Source organism: Thalia democratica, chromosome 3 (genome assembly GCF_965202585.1).
Source record: "Thalia democratica chromosome 3, ktThaDemo2.hap1.1, whole genome shotgun sequence".
NCBI classification, from domain to species: Eukaryota; Metazoa; Chordata; class Thaliacea; order Salpida; family Salpidae; genus Thalia; species Thalia democratica.
The window spans coordinates 53308910-53329347 of NC_139167.1; the positions used below are offsets into that span (position 1 = coordinate 53308910).

Sequence of the window (20438 nt, forward strand, 5' to 3'; positions counted from 1 at the left end):
TCTGATTTTTTTTATTTGATAATAAACCAAGTACCTTAATAGTATACTTTTTATTTCTAATCCAGTATTTAAGTTATCAAATATTAAATTTGTTATAAACAATACTGGTATCACCGCATAGTAGCTATCTATACTGTATTTTATAAAATAAAGTGTAACGCTATCTGCCCTGCGTTGTGATAATAGTTAATAAATTTACAAAATAACTAGTTGTAAACACTGACAAGTTTAAATTTATTAAAGCACTATGACGTTTGCTTAACGACGAATTTTTAGTACAAAATGCTATTCTTGTTGTAGCAACGGTCAGTTTTATTTATGAACTCTGGTTGATGACATTGAATTGGAACTTTGAGTGGATTGCAGTTGAGTGTTTAAACTTTTGTAAATTTGTTACTTTAAAAGAAGTACCAAATTATAGATTAAACTTTGTTGCTTATTGAAGAAATTATTAAATTATTCTTTAGCTTTATCAACTTTTTGTATAATTTTTACTTGAGTTAATACGTATTTTTTAAATCACATTTGTTATTAAATATTGTTGATTAAACTGTGCTGTGTAAATTATAACCGGTTGTTTTTAGTTTAAGCTACTATTTAAGTGATTACTATACCATTAGAATGATTAAGACTAAGAAGGGCTTAAGACATAAAAATAAGTTAACGGGTCATGCAGATACTGAGCCATCAGTATCTGCTGACTTCAAAAGGTTTAAAATAACAAAACAAAGGAAAATTTTTTTTTATTGCACTTAAGAGCTAAATAAAAAATTCAACTTTAAAGTTTCAAAATTAGTATGATACACTAATATGATGCAAAGTTCATAATATAGCTTTATATCAAATTTAAAAACAGATATACAACTTATTTTACTAATTTAGCGTAAATTAAAATATCTTATTTTTTTATAAACTTGTATTTACAACAACTTATAAAAGTGTTACGAAATCTTGTAATAAAACTTATGAAGCGACAACGAAAATAAAATTTGGAACAACAGCAACATGTAAGTTTTTGGTAGTTGTTTAATAGAAATGTTAAAATAGACAACAAAAAATACTGAAACTTTCGTAATTTATTGTTTATTAAACCTTTTACTTAGTTTATCAAAAAATTTAAAAATAAGTAAACTGATAACATTTGCAAATTTAATAAAATAACAATATCATCTTATTTATCAAATTAGAAGAGTATTTTATTATATAATAACTTTTAAAATACTCTGTTAAGTGAAAGCCAGTATAATAAAGTAATTTTAACAAACCAATCTTACGAACAATTATTTCTAAACATTTCCTTATAAAAAATTCGATAAAAACAAAATGAAAAAACATTAAACAAATATTTCTTTGTTTTTATCAATTTTACAAAACTATAATTTATTGTCAAAATCTGAAAGGTAAAAAATAAAATACACAACGGAAAAACAGAATATTTTTAAAAATTTAAACTAATTAATTAGTTTTGTACTTCTAAATAAGTTGTTGAAGTACACAACTATCTTATTTAAAAAGTGTAGATAGTAACACTGTATTGAAAATTAAAATATTAAAACATTTAAATTTTTCTCCAAATAATTCCTTCATCCTAAATATACACAAAAACTAAAAAAGCTGTCATAGTTTTAAAATTACTTTACATAAAATAAGGTTCAAGTTTATAGAGTACACTTAAAAATTTTAAGTGTTAGAAATTAGTAGAAAAATAAACTTTCTCGCGCAAGGCAACCTCCACAAAAACATCAAAAAAAAGTTGCGCAACTTCATATAGTTTTCAGTCCGTTATACTCAAGAGATTTCGAAGGGTCTGTCGGATACAACCTCTGGCATACGGTGATAAGTCTTTTTAATCCCTGCATAGAAATAATTTATTAACATACAGTAATTATTATCTTTACCTCAAATGAACTTAATGGATTAATAAATAAAAAATAAACGAGAATAATTGTATTAAGGTCTTAGCTGCAGACATTCTTTAAAACAATTCAATAAACTGAAAAAAAAAACGAAACATTTTAGTCCTTCTATAAGCAAAAAAGATGCTTCTTACAAAATCCACATTATTTTACTAATCTAGTGCAAAATGAAATCGTTTCTACTATTAATTGAACATTACTATTAGTAACAGGGTTGTCACTCCTTTAAAATTTTTTTTTCCAGGTTTTCCAAATTTCATTTAGGTTTTTAAAAGTACACAATTTTTGGTCTATTTTTAGTTTAAATTTAATTTCAAGGTAAGAAACTGTGTTTAATAGTATAAAAACATTGAAGAGATACTGTAAGCTACTTTAAATGTGCATTTTAATAAAAAAAACTTTATAATGACAAATTTGTTTATTCATATGATAGATGTTTTGAGTGAAATTGAAATTTTACTACTGAAAATGTGAAAATTGCTAAAATTCCAGGTTTTTTTAGTGATTTTTGTATAAAATTCTAGGTTTTTTTCAAAAATTCTCAAACTCCAGTTTTTTTGCCTAAATTTTCAAATTCCAGGTAAAGTGGCAGTCCTGTTAAAAGTTCCAAGTCGTTAAATGCTGCTCGTACAACTAAATTAAATAAAACGCGAATAAATATGGTAACAGTGAAAACTAGCAAATCTGTATGAATTTACGTTATCAAACAAAACAAACGTCATTAAAAAACATACTTTTTTAACCGTACTAAACAACTACAAGTTTAAAAAACCAACAATTATAAGTTTGTACATTATAAAATTACAAAAAACAGACGAACCTGTATGAACTTGCGCTGTGTTTCGTCGTTGAGCACGTGGGCAATCTGCTGGCTGAAAATTTTCTCCCTACCGGTTCGCGCGTGGATGCCCACCATGGTCACTCCGATGGGCCACGGCGCGTTTCCAATCGCCATCTGGAGGTAGACCGAAGACGCCTGTTGGTTTGAAAAATCAGTTTTTGGGGTATTTATTAAAAGAAGGAGTTTCTGAAGCGGGCTATTCCAAATAAGTTAGCAAAAAGTTCAAAATCCAACCAATCAAAATCCTTTCAGTCAAATACGAGAACCGCTTACCGATCGAGGGTAAAGGGTAACAGTGATAGTGAAAAATAAACAAAAAGAATGCAAAAAATTTAATTTAAAAAAAAATCTGGTTGATTTTGATAGTATACCATATAGCAGAGCGGCAACTATTGTTTTTATTTTTATTTTATTGAAAGCAGGAATTTCTAGAGTGCACTATTTCAAATACGTAAAAAGTTAGCAAAGAGGGATATATAACAGTGGACTATTACTTTCATTTCTTAAACAGTTTAGTAGTAACTATTATTAGGGCGATTGTGAAATTACGATTCCTATCGCTATTTGCAGGTACGCTGACGACACCTGCCTGAAAAAAAAATATTAAATCATAATTTGTTTTTTCTTTGAAAAAGTAGCTGTGTTTGATACGGGTAATCTAAAATTTTTCAAAAATATTATTTTTTAAAGAATGTTTATGATAACTTTTTTTATTTTCTAGTGGTTGTCTGAATGTACACTGACAACGCCTGGTTGATATTTTCTTCAAGTAGCACTCAGTTTGTATAGTATCAATAGTAGAATTGAAAACATATTTGAAAATAAAATGTACGATTAATAAAAATAAAAAACTCTTAGAACAAACAAAGCTTAAAAATCATATTTTTTGCAACGTAAAAATCTGGAGATGTGTTTTGAAGGCAGTATTAAGTTTTGAGATATCTACTAAAAGTTAGCGTTTTACAAAATGGGCGATTTTAGGTATCAAGGGGCAATACATATTAGGAAGAAAACAAGTAAATGGGTATCTAATTCGTGAATGAGTAATATCTATCTAAGGAGCAATTGTTTTTTGCTTCTTTATTCCAAGGAGGCGGTTGTTAAACAAGTTTAGGGTTTTCTAATTGAAAGAAATTTAAAACACTAAGATATTGTATAAAAAAAATGAATGACAAGTTATAAATAAATATATTATTTTAAATTTCGGCTTATAAAAAAAACCAGAACAAATGTCCTTTTAAATATGTAACTCTTATTTTTTGAAAGGCCGAAAACACTTACTTGTAAAAAATTAATGAAAGGTATACGTACAACAGACACAACTTTGAAAAAAAAAAAATGTTATTATTTTTTCCGAAGTCAACCCACTTGCACGTAGTTTCATCGTGATACAACTTTAAACTTGAAAAAAAAAATTATAAAAAAAAGGGCTTACATAAAAAACAAAAATATTTTTTTTTCAAACCTGCACGTAATTTCTTTCTAGCACGAGACATATTATGTTGGTGAGGAAGTCCAGTATGTCGCTCGCCACGGTCTCGTTCTGCAGCTGGCTGAACAGCGGGACTAAATAGTCCTCGGTCTGCTTGTGGGTGGCTTGCTGCTTCCTCCACTTGTGCGTCTTCTTCGTCTCCTGCGGCATCATGTTCAGCTCGTGCGCCCGCGACCTCAGCAGGAACTGTTGATGGGTTTTTGTTTAAACTTACTTATCTGTTGTTACTTTTAGCACCATGCTGAACGACCGTCAGCAACAAACCGCGCTAAAGTCTACTGCCAACTCGAAAACAAACCATTGCGAAACAAACATTTCCAAAAAACATATCATAAGGTTTTTGATATGAGAAAGTTAACTTACACTGAAAAATAAATTAAAGTTTAATAAAAACTGAAAACAAAAAACATGCCTTAAGGTTTTTAATATGAGAAAATCAACTTACACTCATTCAATACAATATAAATAAATTAAAATTTAATAAAAACTTTAAGCAACGTACCTTCATGGTTTTCAAAATGAGCGCGCACTCGTTCATGCTGCCCTCCTTTCCCAGCTTCCTGCTTTCGGCCAGCAGCGACTCCATGGTGCTCCCGTCGTCTTCCACCTGCAGTGAAGAGGAGCTTCCCGTCTGCTTCTTCATCAGCTCGTCGATCGAGTCCTGCTCCAGCTTGTCCATCGCCGCCTGAGTTGAGTTGTTTGGTTTTAATGCTTACATGTTTAGTTTATTCACTGAATGCAATGTGTAATTTATCTTAAGACTATGTTTTTTTTTAATTGAAATGTTAGATTTCACAATTAACTAATTAACATTTATTGTGATAATTTTAAATACATTAGTTCAAGATGTTATTATGTTAGGTCAATTATTTAATTTGTTTAATAATTTGTGTTTTACAAATTAGACATATTTCTTTGAGTAAACAGTCAGCTGGTAAATATGTTCGATGATTATTTTAAATTTGATTTACTTGAGAACACAAAGATGCCTAGGACATAGAAATTAATTTACTACAACTTATTTTTGATTTTTGTAAATGACATGTTTGGTCTTAGAAAAACACAAATAAAATGTTCTGCTTCAGATAGTTCCGAAAAGAATCTAACATTAAACACGTTTTTAATTAGAAAATCAAAATAAATATTAATATGTGCGTGTTTTAAAATGAAAACGAAATAACCATATTTAAATAAATCGTGAATAAAACTTGCATTTCAAAATTGCTAAGGCTATATTCAAATTGAATTAAGCCGTATAAGCAAATTATCTAGAATCAATGTAAAACAGCTATTGTTTGTAATTTATATGAAACTTAATCTCGACGAACAACAAGCTAAACACCTTTGCTAGTAAATAAAAAGCATAAATACTTATAATTAAAAAGAAAAAGTATATTATAAATTGTCAATTTTTTTTAATTAAAATAGGTTTATGATACTAAAATTCAGCCAGTTTAAAATCTTAAAAAACAGTGTTGTTTTTAGAGAAAGTGAAAAAATATCTTTGTTAGTTGAAAACTTTACAGTGAAAATGTTTAGAATACTTTTAAAAGTATGTATTTGACTTTATAACTCTGAATTTTCAACTAAATTTCATAAAAACAAATCGTGAAAACCACAATTCAAAAGGCAAACTACCAACCTTGAAATCATTTCTGAATCCCTTGTTGACATCCGGCGTGGTGATCTCCAACTTTCTCAGCCTCTGGAACGAATCGTACTCTGTTTCAGCGAACAATGTGATTGGCTCACCTCTTTCCCGAAGTCTTTTTATTACCTGAAGTATTTCTGGTTAGTTTAAAGTCGCCCTAATTTGATAGTTGTAGCTTTTGAATAAACAAACACTAACTTTTAATTTAAAGAAAAGCATTAAATTTATTGTATTTAATTCTTAATAATTTGTGGTGTACGACTCGATAACCAAAGTCCAGAGATCAAACTTTTTGAGCGCTCGTATTTTATCATTCAATAAACAATACTTGTTTAGGATTATGGGTGTAAAAGTTGATACATAAAATTTAAAACTTTGCTTTAAGCTGATTTTTAAAGTTAAAAAATATTTTATAAAACAAAGGTTTTAATTTTTTACTACGAAGTCAGAAAATTTCTAATAGAAAAAGCAAACTAAAACGGAAACAAAAACAATTTAATTTAATACATATCTTTCCCTAAAGATTAGTATAATCAATCCTTATGATACATGAGCTTGTCTCACGGCATACAAAAGGCCACAGGCTCTTGAGACTTTTTGCAATGTTTTCTTTAAAAATTTAAAACAACACTTTTCGAAAATTTCAATCTAATCTTTATTTAATAGTAAACAAGTTGATAAGGTAAATTATAAAATTTTGATTACAAAATCATTTAAAAAAATTTAATATGTAAAAAAATCTTTAAGTATCAATAAAATCTTTATAATAATCATTCAAGGAAAATTTCTCTCTAGAGGAGATCTCTAGCTTAATATAATTTTAGGATAAATATATTTTTAACTAATTTTAAAGATTTGAGTAATTTAAGGCCATAGGGGGGGGGGTCCACTTCGTTTTTTACAACTTGATCTTATTTTGTAGAATTTAATCTGAGCTATCAGACACTTTTAACCGCTTAAAAAACTCAAAGTAACTTTTGAGATATAAGCAATCAAAGAAAGGGCGTTCAATAGGTTCCTTATGGAAGGCGAAAACTAAAAATGCGAAAAAAAGACTATTTCACTAAAAATCTATCTCCTCCTTCATTTTTTGAGTAATCTTTCTCAAATTTTTACAGAATGTGTATCATTAAACTTTAAAGAGATCTATTTTAGGATTTTTTTTTTATTTTGAGTAAAAAAAAAATTATTGTCAAAAACTACCCTTTTTTTTAGTTTTTTGTGGATAATTTTTTTATTTTTCAAAATTTCCAACATTCAGATTCTTCAAAATATTTAAAGGAACATTTCCTGAAAATTTGAAGAAGATTGCTTGAAAAATGAAGGAGGAGATAGATTTTTAGTGAATTTTAAAATTTCTGAGAAAATTGACCCCGAAAAATTTGCGGTCCATACGTTTATATTGGAAAATTTTTACAAAGAATTAAATATCTCAAAAGTTAAATGATATTTTTGAATTCTATAAAAACTGGCTTGTAGTTTGTACTTAAAGCTTTCATATAAATGCCAAAGTTAATTTTTGTAAAAAAAAATGTTGGACCCACCCCCCTCCCCCTATGGCCTTAACACATATAATATTTGTACATTTTTGTACCAGAAACTTTTTTAGAAAAGAATTGCTAATAAATACTTGTTTAAAAGATTTAGAAAAATAATATAACCTTTAATCTCAAAAATTTTTTTAAAAGTAAATTTTAAACTACTTAAAACAAATTGCTTGCACTGTGATGATTTTAATTTGAAAATTTAACTCAAATAATTTTTTTAAAGGTGATCATTACAGTTTTTTTCACTAAAAGCTAGTTCCATATAGTAAAATTCTAAGTCATTGTGGATATAATTTACTAAAAAGGCTGCTTTTTTAAAAGGTTTAGTAGCAAAAATTGTATATACTTTATTTAATAAACAAAAACGGACACCAACAGTTTTTTACAAAAGACTGCAACTCTTTTTTAAATTAACAACAGATACTTTACACAGGATAAAAAAACCTCCTTAAACAAAATTATTCTCAACTGAAAAATTGAAACTGAAAACATCTGTCTAAAACGTTTTGCCAATAAACTTACTTTGAAAAAATAGACCAACTAGCAAACTTCAAGTAACTTTAAAATAATTTAAACCTTGCACAATCTTTCTGAACAAAACAACATTGCTTTAAACCTAGTATTCAAAAAAAAAAGACTTTTTTTTTGCCAAAAAGTTAACAGTTAATAAAAATTAACTAGCAAACTTCAAGTAATTTCACAACAAACCTCCTGTCTGCTGAGGTTCATGGGCAGCTTGTTGCCGCTACTTTCAGGCCTCATCTCCTCCATGTACTTTGCCGCCTTCTCATCAGCGCTCAGCTTTGGCTTGCTCTCATCTTCCCTCACCATCCCGTGCCTCTCCTCGTAATCCCTCCTCTCCGCCTCCTGCAGGTCCTTCCTAGAGAAGTACTTTTTGCCATCCTGTGGGGATATTGTAATGTGATAAAATAATGTTAGGGATAAACAAAATAACTAAATTTTATAAAAAAAAAATAATCAAATTAACTAAATTTATAAAAAATTTGAAAGCAACCGTAAAATTAAAGTACTTTTTCAAGAAGTACTTTTTGCCTTCCTGTGTGGATGTTGTGTTGTTAAAAAAATTCTTTTGAATAAAAAGAATCACTTTTTTGTGTTACAAAAACTGACATTTTAACTGTAACATGTTTATAAAAATAACTAAATAGTTGTGATAGTTTTTGTATCATCAAACATGAAACAGTCTACTAATTTTTTTTCTTCTTTTGAAAATTATGATTCTGCTTTTAAAAATCTAATTAAATAATCAAGTTTAACTTTAAAACAAAAAAAAAAAAAGATTTTTATATACATAAAAAACAGAAAATAATGTACTGCACATACCTTTAAAACATTTTTATCTTCAATATACTTTCTTTTCCTGTTTATCTCTTTGTTCATTAACTCAGCAAAGTTCATGTTTATTAGTAGCAACTTAAAAAGCTGTTAAAATTCAACCGATTAGCTTACTTTATATTTGAAAAAAAGTTTTAAAATATAAAAAAGTACTAATAGTTTAACAAATAATCAAGTTCACTATTAAACAAGAAGATGGTTTTTTATTAGGATTAATTCAATTTGATGAACAAACTTTTTTGTAGACCAATAAATACAAAAAAATAAGCTTTAAAAATTACTTTAAACAGGTGCATCACTTAACAATATTCTTACAATTAGTATTACCACTCTTTGAATCTAAAAATTATCTTAAGTGACTTACTGTCCTGAGTCATTCTAAAAAAAAAAAAAAACTTTTTGAAAATTCTTAATTAAACAAAAAAAACTAAAATTAAAGTTTTTGAAGAAATTGGTTTTAAATTATTGAAAATAGAACAACAAAATCTTATTCAAGATCTATAAAAAAAAAAACTGGACAGAAATTTTAGAAAAACCTTAAAATCATCTTGAGTCTTTTATAAACAATTAAACTGGCTTGAGCCATCCTTATTAAAAAAAAAAACTAGTCTAATTTATCCTGAGATTTTCAAAAATTTCAAACTGTCCTGAGTTATCCTGAGTGTGTGGCAACCTCACAGTTGCGTTTAACTGAAAATAGAGAGCAAAAATTATATATATTTTTAACCAATATTTTCAAACCTTTACAAATACTTGACTTTAATGTAGTCAAAGGTCTTAACTGTTGAATTTTCAAAACTAAATTTAAAAAGTTCTTATATAATAAAAGTTATTGGACTTTAAGTCGTAGCTTTTATAAATTTTTTTGCTTTAAGCATTTTTTTTCATTATAAATATCTTTTTTATAAAAACAAAAGCATAATAAAGCAAATAAACTTAAATTTTTAACCATTTTGTAGATGTTTTAAGGAAAAAAAAAGTTTCAAATGATAAAAAGAATTCTTTATACTAAAATTATTTCTTTGAAATTATTTTAAAAAATTCTATAGGGTGTTTTTGGGAATATTGTTGGCAAATTTTTTTCTTAAATGCTTCTGATTAAAAAAACTCTAGAGTGGAACATGTTGTGTTAGTTTTTTATTAATCTACTAAATATGAAGATTTAAAAAAATTATTCATATATATGTGCCAGAAATCTGTTATTTCAAAAAGTTTACTAGAATGTCAATAAAAATAAATTTAAAAAATACCTTATTTGTGATGTTTTTTTAATTACTGGTATTTGTTTTGAACCAAACAGTTCAAAGTTCTTGACTTAATTAGCTTTAAGGAGAATTTTATCTATTATTTATTTTTACAGTTTATTATCAACAAAACAATGTTTCATTCCTAAATTGGGATATAGGAAATCATCAGTTGTTTTAAACAAATCTGAAAAAAAGTTTTTGAACAAAATAAATGGAAGTTATAGAAAAATTAAATAAAACAAAAATAAAACCAAAGTTATATTAAAATATAAGAATATATAATATACAAGCATTGTTTTATTAATAATAAACTGTAAAAATAAATAATAGATATATTAAAAAAAAAAAGGTTTTTAATCTTAATTATTTTCTACTTATATTATAATTCTTTGGAATATTTTTTTAATCTTTGAAAAAAAAAAACTAATGAAGTACTTTAATGGTTAAAGTAGTTTTTAGTAATTTTTAATTTAAAACATTATTTATAGGGTTGCCACTCCTTTTTTCAAAACTTTTTCCAAGTTTTCCAAATTTCTTTCAGGTTTTTAAAAGTATACATTTTTGGGTCTATTTTTAGTTTAAATTTAAGTTTAAGGTAAGAAACTGTGTTAAATAGTATAAAAACATTGAAAAAATACGCAAAGCTTCTTAAAATATGTTTTTTTAACAAAAAAAATGTTTGATGATGATAACATTTTTTATCTATATGATAGATTTTTTGAGTCAAATCAAAATTTTACTACTAAACACAAGAAAATTAAAAAAAATTACAGGTTTAGTGATTTTTGTTCAAAACTCCAGGTTAAATTTTTTTTTTCTTAAATTCCAGGTTTTTCCAGGTAAAGTGGCAACCCTGTATTTATCAATTTCTAATGACATCTAAATCTAAACTAATCTAAAACTTTTTGGGCCAACTATCATAACTTTTGTTATTGATGGAATTTTTTAGTTTAGTCTGAAGCACTAAATGCTCTAGAATCTTGGCTTTCTACCCAAAAACTTTTGAAGAGAAATTATAACTTTTTTTTTGCCATTTCCAGTTGTGGGCCCACTGTGAACCCTGTACAGTATATTTAGTCTAGTTTAATACTAGCAAAAAAAGTAAAATAAAAATCCAGTATTTTTTTAATTTTTATACTTTGTCAAGGAAAATCCCTTTAAAATGAAAAGTTTAGGGCAAGATTGCAACTATGAGGCAAACAATTATCTTGAAAAAAAAAAACCAAAGTGTGAAGTTAGCTTGAATAAATTTTTAAAAAATGTCCAAACTTTGGATCTAATTATTTTCCTTATATTAATAGCTAAATAAAAACTTCTTTTTTTATTCTAACTTTTTTTTACTAACCGTCAATATTTTGCACAATTTGGTATTTATAGAGATTTTTATGATTTTTTTTATTTATGAGTTTGAGTTCATAGTTCATTAAAAAACCCAATTAAGGTCAAATTGTACAAAATATTGATAGTTAGTAAAAAAATAAAATTATAGCCGTTGTGAAAAAAAAATGTGTTAATAAAACACATATTATTAAGAAGATTTAAAAAAAAATATATTATTAGTATTTTTAATCAAAACTTATAAAATAAAGAAAATCCAATTTTTTCTAAGAGGCCCCACTAAAAAAACAAAACCCCAATCCAATGATTTTTTTTTAGTTTTCAGACAAAGGACTGTTCTCTAGGTATAAAAAAGTTTTTAATTAGCAATTATGATAAGAAAATAACTAGATACAAATTTAAAACATTTTTAAAAATTTTATTCAAGTTAACTTAACACTTGTAAAAAAACTAGCCTGATTTTTTTCATAAATCATAAAACTATCAAGGAACTTGATAAAAGTATTAACAAGAAGTTAGCAGTATGAAAGTATAAGTATGTAAGCGTAAAACATAATTTTTTAAAGCAATTTTCTTGCTAACTTTCAAGTACTTTATATTTATTTTTAAGATCTAAAAATTTACTTATGGCTTCTTCAGAGTCTAAACTTGCGGTAGGATGTATTTTTGACGATTTAAAGATTTTTAGTAATTATAAAAACACTTAAAAAAAAAAACAACTCATACAACTGATTTGCGTAGGCTAATCGAATGAATTTTGGTTTTTGCAATTTTCTTGCTAACTTTCAAGTACTTTATATTTATTTTTAAGATCTAAAAATTTACTTATGGCTTCTTCAGAGTCTAAACTTGCGGTAGGATGTATTTTTGACGATTTAAAGATTTTTAGTAATTATAAAAACACTTAAAAAAAAAAACAACTCATACAACTGATTTGCGTAGGCTAATCGAATGAATTTTGGTTTTTGCAATTTTCTTGCTAACTTTCAAGTACTTTATATTTATTTTTAAGATCTAAAAATTTACTTATGGCTTCTTCAGAGTCTAAACTTGCGGTAGGATGTATTTTTGACGATTTAAAGATTTTTAGTAATTATAAAAACACTTAAAAAAAAAACAACTCATACAACTGATTTGCGTAGGCTAATCGAATGAATTTTGGTTTTTGCAATTTTCTTGCTAACTTTCAAGTACTTTATATTTATTTTTAAGATCTAAAAATTTACTTATGGCTTCTTCAGAGTCTAAACTTGCGGTAGGATGTATTTTTGACGATTTAAAGATTTTTAGTAATTATAAAAACACTTAAAAAAAAAAACAACTCATACAACTGATTTGCGTAGGCTAATCGAATGAATTTTGGTTTTTGCAATTTTCTTGCTAACTTTCAAGTACTTTATATTTATTTTTAAGATCTAAAAATTTACTTATGGCTTCTTCAGAGTCTAAACTTGCGGTAGGATGTATTTTTGACGATTTAAAGATTTTTAGTAATTATAAAAACACTTAAAAAAAAAAACAACTCATACAACTGATTTGCGTAGGCTAATCGAATGAATTTTGGTTTTTGCAATTTTCTTGCTAACTTTCAAGTACTTTATATTTATTTTTAAGATCTAAAAATTTACTTATGGCTTCTTCAGAGTCTAAACTTGCGGTAGGATGTATTTTTGACGATTTAAAGATTTTTAGTAATTATAAAAACACTTAAAAAAAAAACAACTCATACAACTGATTTGCGTAGGCTAATCGAATGAATTTTGGTTTTTGCAATTTTCTTGCTAACTTTCAAGTACTTTATATTTATTTTTAAGATCTAAAAATTTACTTATGGCTTCTTCAGAGTCTAAACTTGCGGTAGGATGTATTTTTGACGATTTAAAGATTTTTAGTAATTATAAAAACACTTAAAAAAAAAAACAACTCATACAACTGATTTGCGTAGGCTAATCGAATGAATTTTGGTTTTTGCAATTTTCTTGCTAACTTTCAAGTACTTTATATTTATTTTTAAGATCTAAAAATTTACTTATGGCTTCTTCAGAGTCTAAACTTGCGGTAGGATGTATTTTTGACGATTTAAAGATTTTTAGTAATTATAAAAACACTTAAAAAAAAAAACAACTCATACAACTGATTTGCGTAGGCTAATCGAATGAATTTTGGTTTTTGCAATTTTCTTGCTAACTTTCAAGTACTTTATATTTATTTTTAAGATCTAAAAATTTACTTATGGCTTCTTCAGAGTCTAAACTTGCGGTAGGATGTATTTTTGACGATTTAAAGATTTTTAGTAATTATAAAAACACTTAAAAAAAAAAACAACTCATACAACTGATTTGCGTAGGCTAATCGAATGAATTTTGGTTTTTGCAATTTTCTTGCTAACTTTCAAGTACTTTATATTTATTTTTAAGATCTAAAAATTTACTTATGGCTTCTTCAGAGTCTAAACTTGCGGTAGGATGTATTTTTGACGATTTAAAGATTTTTAGTAATTATAAAAACACTTAAAAAAAAAACAACTCATACAACTGATTTGCGTAGGCTAATCGAATGAATTTTGGTTTTTGCAATTTTCTTGCTAACTTTCAAGTACTTTATATTTATTTTTAAGATCTAAAAATTTACTTATGGCTTCTTCAGAGTCTAAACTTGCGGTAGGATGTATTTTTGACGATTTAAAGATTTTTAGTAATTATAAAAACACTTAAAAAAAAAAACAACTCATACAACTGATTTGCGTAGGCTAATCGAATGAATTTTGGTTTTTGCAATTTTCTTGCTAACTTTCAAGTACTTTATATTTATTTTTAAGATCTAAAAATTTACTTATGGCTTCTTCAGAGTCTAAACTTGCGGTAGGATGTATTTTTGACGATTTAAAGATTTTTAGTAATTATAAAAACACTTAAAAAAAAAACAACTCATACAACTGATTTGCGTAGGCTAATCGAATGAATTTTGGTTTTTGCAATTTTCTTGCTAACTTTCAAGTACTTTATATTTATTTTTAAGATCTAAAAATTTACTTATGGCTTCTTCAGAGTCTAAACTTGCGGTAGGATGTATTTTTGACGATTTAAAGATTTTTAGTAATTATAAAAACACTTAAAAAAAAAAACAACTCATACAACTGATTTGCGTAGGCTAATCGAATGAATTTTGGTTTTTGCAATTTTCTTGCTAACTTTCAAGTACTTTATATTTATTTTTAAGATCTAAAAATTTACTTATGGCTTCTTCAGAGTCTAAACTTGCGGTAGGATGTATTTTTGACGATTTAAAGATTTTTAGTAATTATAAAAACACTTAAAAAAAAAAACAACTCATACAACTGATTTGCGTAGGCTAATCGAATGAATTTTGGTTTTTGCAATTTTCTTGCTAACTTTCAAGTACTTTATATTTATTTTTAAGATCTAAAAATTTACTTATGGCTTCTTCAGAGTCTAAACTTGCGGTAGGATGTATTTTTGACGATTTAAAGATTTTTAGTAATTATAAAAACACTTAAAAAAAAAAACAACTCATACAACTGATTTGCGTAGGCTAATCGAATGAATTTTGGTTTTTGCAATTTTCTTGCTAACTTTCAAGTACTTTATATTTATTTTTAAGATCTAAAAATTTACTTATGGCTTCTTCAGAGTCTAAACTTGCGGTAGGATGTATTTTTGACGATTTAAAGATTTTTAGTAATTATAAAAACACTTAAAAAAAAAACAACTCATACAACTGATTTGCGTAGGCTAATCGAATGAATTTTGGTTTTTGCAATTTTCTTGCTAACTTTCAAGTACTTTATATTTATTTTTAAGATCTAAAAATTTACTTATGGCTTCTTCAGAGTCTAAACTTGCGGTAGGATGTATTTTTGACGATTTAAAGATTTTTAGTAATTATAAAAACACTTAAAAAAAAAACAACTCATACAACTGATTTGCGTAGGCTAATCGAATGAATTTTGGTTTTTGCAATTTTCTTGCTAACTTTCAAGTACTTTATATTTATTTTTAAGATCTAAAAATTTACTTATGGCTTCTTCAGAGTCTAAACTTGCGGTAGGATGTATTTTTGACGATTTAAAGATTTTTAGTAATTATAAAAACACTTAAAAAAAAAAACAACTCATACAACTGATTTGCGTAGGCTAATCGAATGAATTTTGGTTTTTGCAATTTTCTTGCTAACTTTCAAGTACTTTATATTTATTTTTAAGATCTAAAAATTTACTTATGGCTTCTTCAGAGTCTAAACTTGCGGTAGGATGTATTTTTGACGATTTAAAGATTTTTAGTAATTATAAAAACACTTAAAAAAAAAAACAACTCATACAACTGATTTGCGTAGGCTAATCGAATGAATTTTGGTTTTTGCAATTTTCTTGCTAACTTTCAAGTACTTTATATTTATTTTTAAGATCTAAAAATTTACTTATGGCTTCTTCAGAGTCTAAACTTGCGGTAGGATGTATTTTTGACGATTTAAAGATTTTTAGTAATTATAAAAACACTTAAAAAAAAAAACAACTCATACAACTGATTTGCGTAGGCTAATCGAATGAATTTTGGTTTTTGCAATTTTCTTGCTGTTAATAAGCTTAAAGTTAATAAGAATGTGAATTACATCAAACTAAATTAAAATAAAATAATTTAATTAAATTTGTTGTATATTCACATTCTTATTAACTTTTTTTTTCCTTTTATCAATTTTTTATCTAGGAAATGGCCAAGGCAAATGATAGTGTAATATACTACAATTTGATTTTGGGCCAAATCGTAAAAGATATTAACATTATTTATAAAATAACTATTTAAGAGTTTTTATAACATGCAAACTAAGGGAAATCAAAAAAAAAATTAAAAAAAAATATTTATTTTTGATTCTAATACCATTTGATGAAAAAAAACGAAAAAAAACCTTTATTTTTGAAGGGACCCCATGAAATAATTCCAACCCCAAATTAAATATTTTTTTTTTTAAATTAAAGGCAAAGGTGCGTTCTCTAAAATAAAAAAAAAAATTTTAGATAGCTTTTAAGATAAGGAAAATAATTGACATTAAAGTTTTATGTTTTTTGAAAAATTAATAAATTTTCCTATAACAATAACTTTATGCTCATTATAATTATATAGTTTTAGGAGCAATTATTATACTTATAAAATTAATGTTTTCAAAGGTACTTTTTGTTATTATATTTTTGGGGTTTTCCCTAATATATCAATATTTTTATAACAGCAGGGCTACGCCCTGCTTATATTTAGAATTATTATCAAAATTAATTTAAACTTTTAATTTAGTTTTTTTCTTACTTTTTAATTATTTTTTTTGTTATCACTGTTATCCCTAACCCTCGGTCGGTAACTTATCTATTTGGTTAATTTTTTAATTATTTTTAAATTTTTACTACCACTGCTGTTACCCTTTACCCTCGGTCAATACTCGGTAGCTTTTTTTCTTTTTTTTTATTATTATTTATGTTTATTTATTTTTCCTTCTTTTTGAATAATATTTTTCTTTTTTTTTTACTTTATTTACTATCACTGTTACCCCTAATCCTTACCCTCGGTCAGTTTTTTTTTAATGTTTATTTATTTTCTTGAGTTTATTATTTTTTTTTGTCAATTAGTGACCCTACTAATAAAAAAATTAAATACATTACGGATAACTCCGAAAATATAATGTCAAAGAGTAGCTCTGAATAACGAGCTTTACTTTGGCTAGAATAGAATTTTTTTGCACTTTTTCTAAAGTCTAACTTTAAAACCAATTGTTTCTGATTTCTTTAATGCTAACTTGAAACTTTTTTTTTATTCTAAAGAACGTTCTTTTGCTTAGCTTTTCACAATAATTTTCATCGAATTAGGGTTTTACTTTTGTAGTGGGAGCCCTCTAAAAATTTAATGTTTTTTATTTTCAAAATTTTTTCAATTTATTTTTTTTAATATACACTTATGAAATTTTTTTTGAAATGTTCCAAATTTGTTCATTGTAAATCTTCTGACTACAGTGTTAATTTTTAATATCTTCTCAAATGAAAAGATGGCAAATTAATTCAATCAAAAATTAAATACTCAACATCAATGTCTTATTTTTACAATAGAATCCAGTACATCAAATAAACTTCCCTTTCTTAACATAAGTGTTAAACTGGAAGAGAACAGATTTACAACATATATTTACAAGAAACCATTAAACACAGTTGTTCTATCAAATTTTAACTCTTGTACCCCGCAATCATGGAAGAAAAACTTGATCAGATATTTGTTTATCAGAAACAAAAGATTAGTGTCAGAAGAGCTGCAGAACCTACAAATAAAAAAAAATAAAGAATCTTAATTCAAGACACGGTTATCCAATTAAATTTATAACTAATAGAATAGAAAAATTTCAAAAATTAGAAGATAAACCACAGCTTCCTAAACAACAGTATTTAACAGTTCCTTATATAAAAAAGGTCTCGAAAAAGTTCAACAGAAATATAACAAAAAATTAGGAACAATTAGTATTAATATTTAAGTAGCTTTCAGAACATCTAAATTTAGAAACTATATTTCATTGAAAGTTCACATCAATAAATTCTACAGAAATTGCATCGTTTATAAGTTTCAATGTCCAGGTGAGAAACGGAGCGACAACTGTTCGTTAGAATTAAAGAACATACTAAGCCTACAAGTAGTGCAGTATTTTCACATATAGAACAATCAAAAATCTTACAAAATCATAATGATATTTTTAATTGTTTTTAGGTAATTAAATTTTGTAAAAATCAAAATACCTTACTATCAGTAGAGGCTATTATGATTAAAAAAATAAACCTAGACTTAATCATCAACTAGGTCCTGATAATTATTTAGAATTACACTTAACATTATTAAATATGTAGTCCATTTTTGTTCTAATTATCTATTTTAGTTTTTATTTTTATTTTGATTAGTTTTGTATTGATTGTTTCTTTAATTTACTCGTATTTTGTTTGATTAATTAATTTTTGTGAGTATTTATATTGTTTTGAAAAGGAAATTAGTTATATCTTGAAAGCACTGCTTAAGTAAGCTGTTAAATGAAAAAAAGTTAAGTCAAACTTTGGTTTAAGAAAACTTAATTTAAACTTATTTGTATTTTTGTTGTTATTATTTAGTTTTAGTCAAATACAACATTAATAAAATGAATATTTTTATTTATGTGAAGACAAAGTTTTGATATAATTAAAATGTCAAACGTAGTTGAAATGTCACTAGAAGTTACAGTTTTTTATCTATGCTTTAAAGACCTAGAATTCATATTTGATAACACCTGTTAAAATTTATAAAAATTTAGCTTAAAATTAGTTTTTTAAAAACAATATTAAACGGAAAATTAAAAAAGTTAGTGCGTACCTTACGCGAGTGCAAACCTCTTAAAGTGCGTACCTTAACGATGTCTTTACTTATTTTAAAGCACAATGTAGGAATTTGGACCTGGTAGTAAATACATATTGAATATCAAATAAAGTTAAAAAAGTTCTTGCAAACAATATTAAATATTGTGTGCCTCAATCGTGTGTAATACCCAGTTTTTACAATTAAATTTTTATCATATACATTTTTTTCTTCAACTTTTGTTCTTTTTTAATTAAAATGACACTTTCAGTTATTTCACAGCAACTTTTCATGAATTGGGAATTTATAAAAAAAAGATCAAGTACAGATACTGGGCGCAGGTAGCTGTCAAATTTGCACGAGCGTACAAAATTGCACGAGGGGACAAAATTGCACGAGTGCACAAAATCGAACGAAGAAAATTTTCATGAGGGGATAAAATTACACGAGATAATATTTTGCACGGTGACATTTTTGCACGGGTTAATTAATTTTTTTTTATTATCACTGTTAACCTCGGTCGGTAAGTTATTTTTTTATAGTTTTTTTTTAAATTTTGTTTATTAAAAAAAAAAGCTTTTAATTTTTTTTTTTTTTACTATTATTTTTATTATTTTTTATTTTTCACTATCACTGTTACCCCTAATCCTTACCCTCGGTCAGTAATTTTTCTTTTGCTAAATTATAATTTTTATTTTCCTGTTTTTGACATTTTTTTCTGTATTTTTTTCTCTTGTGCAAAAATGTAACTCGTACAAATTTGGCTTCGTGCAATTTTGTTCTCGTGTAATTTAGTCCCCTCGTGCAATTCAGTAATCTCGTGAAATTTTGTCTTTGTGCAATTTAAACCCGTTCTCACTTGGCGCAGTGCACCTGCACATTAATTCAAGTTCGAAAAATTCAATTCCTTAAAAAATTATTTTAAGCCCATATATCATAACGTGATGTTCATTAAGAAAAAAACGGTTATATCCTGTTAAAATACCTATAAATGTTTAAAAAAAAAACTTTTTGCGATAAGGCCAAAATAAGTTTTCCTAGTTATTTTTAGCTTATTTTAAATATTATCTTAAAATTAACTATCTTTATTTTTTAATATCATAATCTTATTAATTATAACTACACAAGCTTTTTTTTTTCAAACATATACTAGCTTGTGATTATGAACTTTTAGAAAATTTTTCAAAGAACTTTAACTGTCATGTAACCTTTTTAACTACTATTATATAATAGTTTCAAATAGTGTTATTTAAATATTTGAAAGACTTAGTAACTTAAAAAAACAAAATTTGTTATTATGACAAAAACAAAACAACTACTAGTATTGAAATATGTAAAGAGTTAAAATTTTGAATTTTATAGATTCTTGACAAATTAACTGTTTCTAAAAGTGAAACTTATGCATTTTGTTAAATAAAAATATAGACGTGAATTGTATATTAAATAATACTAGTTTATTGATTAAGGGAATTAGTTGCAGCAAGTAAAAAATAAATAGATCAGGCAGTTGGCGCTCGCGGGCCAAATTTCAAGTTTCAGAAATATTTGCGGGCCGCAGTTCTAGTTTAAGTGACCCTGGAATAATTTTTTGGTTTTAGTTTCAGTCACACTAAAAGAAATTTTACTTTTATTCATTTTATTATTTTAAGTGATTTTTATCTACACAAAAAACACCTATTTAAATTA

At 25.9% G+C, this 20438-nt stretch overlaps 1 protein-coding gene across 1 annotated transcript; it reads right to left on the reverse strand.

Annotated features, from left to right (window-relative positions):
- Positions 1–1388: 1388 nt before the first annotated feature.
- On the reverse strand, positions 1389–8886 carry LOC145832693 (pre-mRNA-splicing factor 18-like). Its single transcript, XM_082939998.1, has 7 exons — positions 8792–8886; positions 8156–8350; positions 5892–6026; positions 4752–4934; positions 4223–4435; positions 2737–2892; positions 1389–1853 (listed from the first exon to the last, which is right to left on the reverse strand). Exons 1-7 carry the CDS (start codon positions 8864–8866, stop codon positions 1764–1766), a joined length of 1047 nt encoding a protein of 348 aa, XP_082796124.1. The 5' UTR covers positions 8867–8886; the 3' UTR covers positions 1389–1763.
- Positions 8887–20438: the final 11552 nt, after the last annotated feature.